The sequence below is a fragment of the Cariama cristata genome, unplaced genomic scaffold (genome assembly GCF_000690535.1).
Source record: "Cariama cristata isolate BGI_N322 unplaced genomic scaffold, ASM69053v1 scaffold31695, whole genome shotgun sequence".
NCBI classification, from domain to species: domain Eukaryota; kingdom Metazoa; phylum Chordata; class Aves; order Cariamiformes; family Cariamidae; genus Cariama; species Cariama cristata.
The window spans coordinates 55-4,710 of NW_009618693.1; the positions used below are offsets into that span (position 1 = coordinate 55).

The 4,656-nt window shown below is 57.2% G+C and overlaps 1 protein-coding gene across 1 annotated transcript; it reads right to left on the minus strand.

Annotated features, from left to right (window-relative positions):
- Positions 1–355: 355 nt before the first annotated feature.
- On the minus strand, positions 356–1,832 carry LOC104162274 (erythroblast NAD(P)(+)--arginine ADP-ribosyltransferase-like). Its single transcript, XM_009700963.1, is given in 4 exon segments — positions 356–411; positions 414–661; positions 1,487–1,610; positions 1,613–1,832. Coding segments are annotated over 4 exon segments (648 nt in total).
- Between the last annotated feature and the right edge of the window lie 2,824 nt (positions 1,833–4,656).

A 4,656-nucleotide genomic window follows, 5' to 3' on the forward strand; every position in this document is an offset into this window, starting at 1 on the left:
AAGAGGAGGTTGAGGGAAGACCTTATTGCCCTCTACAACTACCTGAAAGGAGGTTGTAGCGAGTTGGGAATGGTCTCTTCTCCCTGGTAACGAGCAATAGGACAAGAGGAAACGGTCTCAAGTTGCACCAGGGGAGGTTCAGGTTGGATATTAGGAAGAACTTCTTCACTGTAAGAGTCGTTAGGCATTGGAACGGGCTCCCCAGGGAGGTGATGGAGTCACCATCCCTGGAGGTGTTCAAAAAACGTTTTGATGTGGCCCTTCAAGACATGGTTTAGTGGACATGGTGGCATTGGGTATACAGTTGGACTTGATGATCTTTGAGGTCTCTTCCAACCATAATGATTCTACGATTTTATGATTCTATGAGTAACTCCTCCTCCTCGAGGAGGAAGGAGAAGTCCCTGATGGGATGCCATAGCAAATCTCCACTGAGAAGAATGTATTCCGGCCGAAGGACAGGGTTCTTTCGTTCCAGAGTGAGGTGGAGGTGAAGTGGCTGAAGCAGATAGACTGGTGGTGCTGGATGGTGAAGCGGATGCCCGGGATGCCCCAGCAGATGTGGTGGCAGTGGCAGGGCCGGGCATCCCGCAGGGCATGCAGGGCCTCCCTCAGGAGGAAATGCAGCGTCTTGAAGTGGAAGGCACCCAGGTGTTCCCCATGGTGTTACTGTAAAAGTCGCTCAGAACAACCTTCTAAGACTGAGTTTGGAGTTGTAGAAAGCAAGCATTCCTTTATTGCAGCACTGGATGCACGGGGATCATTCTGTCTAACGTGCATGTCAAACCAAATGAAGATTACATATAATGTATATATACATTATATTACATATAATGTATGTATATACATTATATACAACAAAATATTTACGTATTCATAGTACACTGCATGTTCATTGTAATTCACACTTAGGATTGGTTAGAAGTTTCTCGCTTCTGATGTAAATTAGTACGCATCCTAAGATAGCACTAATGAAGCCTTTTCATCAGGTGCACATGCTCCCCAAGTGTGGTTTTGGCCTCTTTTGGGGGGGTGAACTGAGTCGATGGTCGCAATCTCCCCCTGCTGCCTTTACCTTTCCCCCAGTTACTGCTGATTTCTGCTGACTTTACACTTCATGTGGCAACTTTCCAGCCTAATGATGCTCTGGGGTAGGATGTTCCTCTTTATCAGCCTTCAGTTGCACTTCAAGGATCTTAGTAGTTACCAAGCATGCAGATTTGTGAGCTCATACAATAGTACTATTGAGAGTCTAACTTTTGGTTATCCGTTCCCCCCCTCATCGCATTCTGCATTCCTTAGGTCAAGCTACTCTTTTTGCCTGGGAAATTGGTTTCTCTCCTCTACCCATCCACCTGTTTCTTGTCTACAGTGAGGGCGCTGTCCTCACACACGGTACAGGGGGTCCTGCAGGGTGTGTGCCAAGAGGGCACACAAGTCTGACTGCAGCGTTGGTGACTGGGGGACGCAGACCTGTCAGCTCTGCCATTTGGTGGTGGCAAGGGTCCAGGCCTCTGTGTAGATGCTGTTGGCAAACTCAGTGCGGATGAGCTCCTGCAGCTCCTCCTCCGTCATGCGGCTGCAGCCCCGCTACTGGTCATCCACGGAGGTGGGGCCATGTCCAGCACCACTTCCTTGACGAGGTCGAGACCTCGCCAGTGCAAAGATCTGCCAGTGGCAAGGATGTCGGCCAGCAGCACCAAGTCCAGCGCCACAGGCTCCACGATGGGCAGAGAGGTGAGAAGCAGCCACTTGCTCTTTTTATAGCAGCCCCAGCCGGGATCTCTCTGGCCCAGATCCAGCCCCCACCTCTGTCCTCCCCTACTGGCCATCAAGGATGGGGTCCACCCTGGGTGAGGGGCTGTGTCACCTGTTGAGCAGGGGGGCAACAGCCAAATGTGGGGGGACACTGACAGGCAGTGGGGGGTCAGGGGGAGGAGAGCTGGAGGTGCTGGAGGAGCCGTGATGGGGGGGGGGCCAGACCACAAACAGGGGCATCCTCAGCCCCATCTCACCCCGAGTCCAGCAGGGATGGTCTCAGTCAAACCTGGGGAGAAAGGGTGGGCGGTGTGGGGTGACCCCAGGCAGTGTGTGGGGGCTGGATGTCCCCAACCCCGTGGCCCTGCTAGGGCTGGGCTGGGGCAGCACCGAGGTCTCCTCCGGCTCCTTCATAACCAGCAGCACCCAGGCTGTTTCGCAGCACACTTGAGCATGGCATGCCCCGCCATCCGGCATGGGGACGGAGCGACCGCTCAGTGCCTCCACTCCTCCTTTGGGAGTCTGGGAGGGAGCCCCTCAAGGGGCCAAATCCCAGGAGATGCTGACCCCCAAAGCCCAGCAGGAGCCCAGGGCTGTGCCTGCCCCCAGAGCCCCATAAAGCAGCAGAGAAGCCTGAGGCAGACAGGACACGGCATCTAAATCCAGGGTGGCCACAGCACCCCCAGATTCCCCTCGGTGTGAGAGGTCCTGCTGCCTCCTTCTTGCCCCATGCCAGCCAGGTAGGGCGGGCAGGAGGCTGGGTGGCACAGCTGACCCTGGCTGCCTGCCTGGCATCGTGTTGTCTGCTCAGATGGGGGGGCTTTCCCAATGCAGCTGTTGGTCAGGCACTGCTGGGGCATCGCGTGGCTCAGCTGCTGGCGCTGACTGCTCGAGCACCTCTTGGGGCTTTGGTGCTTTATTTCCCTTCACTAATTAAACTGCCTTTGTCTCTAGTCATGAGTTTCCTTCATTTCTCACATTTGCCCTCCCGATTCTGCCCCTGTTCTGCTGGGGGGGAGTAAGAGGCTCAGAGGGGCTAGGGTCAACCACATAGGGCCTCGGCTGAGCAGGGAGGGGCATGGGGTGGGTTTGGGCAGGACCTGGGCTCAGCATCAGGAGGAGCTTCTTCAATCTCAAAAGCTCTGGTTAGAGCTGCTGTTGGCTGGAGTGCCAGGTGTGAGGGTCCTTCTCCTTCTCCTCTTCCTCCTCCTCCTCCTCCTTCCACTTCCGCTTCCCATTCTCCTTCTCCTTCTCCTTCTCCTTCTCCTTCTCCTTCTCCTTCTCCTTCTCCTTCTCCTTCTCCTTCTCCTTCTCCTTCTCCTTCTCCTTCTCCTTCTCCTTCTCCTTCTCCTTCTCCTTCTCCTTCTCCTTCTCCTTCTCCTTCTCCTTCTCCTTCTCCTTCTCCTCCTATTCCTCTTCCTCCTTCTCCCTCCCCTCTGAAGCCCCCCCAGTGTCACCTGTCCTGCAGAACATGGGCTTCCCCAGCTGATTTCCAGCCACTCCTGACCCCTTGCACCTGCTTGTACCAGCCCTGGAAGGGCACAGGGGGCTGCCGGGTATCACAAAGGGGGCTCTGCCTGCCCCACAGTGTCTCAAAGGGTGGTGTGACTGCCTGCTGTACTATAAAAGGGGGGCGCAGGGGCCCCGCAGGACCAGGTAGCAGGTGGTGGGTACAGCAGTCTGGAGTCATCTAGGCAGACTGCAGACTCAGCCTCTGTCACACCAGCAGTGTTGGGGGTCCTGTCACTGGGGACCCTGGAGGTCACTGGCTTTGCGCTGGTGGCTCGGAGCGCCGTGACCACACGGGATCCAGTGCCAGGGGGCACTCCAACGGCCCCACCCCAGCTGAGCTGCTCGCTGTCGTGATGCTGATGCTGCAGCTCAGCCTGGTCACTGCCGTGCTGTAGACCAAGCAGATCTGGGTAGGTGACCACTGCACTGCACCGCACCACACTGCTCCATGGTGTGGGGTAGCGTGGAGTGGCATGGGGGACTGTGACGTGGGGCTGGGAGCTGCTCCCATCTCACCCAGCTCCTGGGGTCCTGCAGGGGTGCTGGAAGATGATGAAGCGTTGGATGTGCATGGAGAGAGCCCGACCGAGGGAGGAGAGAGGTGAGTGGCCCCGGCACAGAGCATCTTGTAATTGGCCAACCCCACACAGCAGCCCTGACACAGGGCTGTGCCAGGGGCTGACGGCCACACATTTTATCTCTTCCATCAGCAGCTTCTCCACCAGTGGAGGAAGAAGTGGACACGCCCACACTGACCTACAAGATATGGTGAGTGTTGGGGAGACCCCCAGATCCTGTCCCAGACCCTCAGTCCCTGCCCTGCCCCTGCCCGCGCTGGGCAGCCCTGTCCGCCAGTCAAGGAGGAAGTGCTGCCCCCGGGTCCCTCCAGAGGGGCCAGGGTGCAGCGGGGTCTCTTCCCTCTCCTCCTCTGCAGGGCAAGCATGGAGGTGTTGAGCTGGGAGTGCATGGCCCTGCGGGCCCCGCTGGCCTCAATGCCCTCCCTGGGCTCCCTGGCCTCCCTGACGGACAGAAGCTCCATTTCCATGGGCTCCCTCTACTCCTTCCCGGAGCCCTGGCCTGGTGCAATGGCGGAACTGGCGGTGCTCACCCACTCGGCACCTGCCCAGTCCTCTGAGACTGTCGAGGATCCGGCAGGGGAGCCAGGCTTAGCCCTTGGCCAGGACGCCCCACTGGAGGTGCCAGTGGGGAGTGAGTGAGAGCCAGGGCTTGGGGATGGCATGGAATAGGCGCAGAGCCTTGTGGATATTCCAAAGGGATACTCGAAAATTATATTCCACATCGTAGAATATCGTGCTCAGCAAGAAAACTAGGAGGGAGTTTGATTGGCGGGGGCTGCTACTTGGGCACTGGCTGGGCATCGGTCAG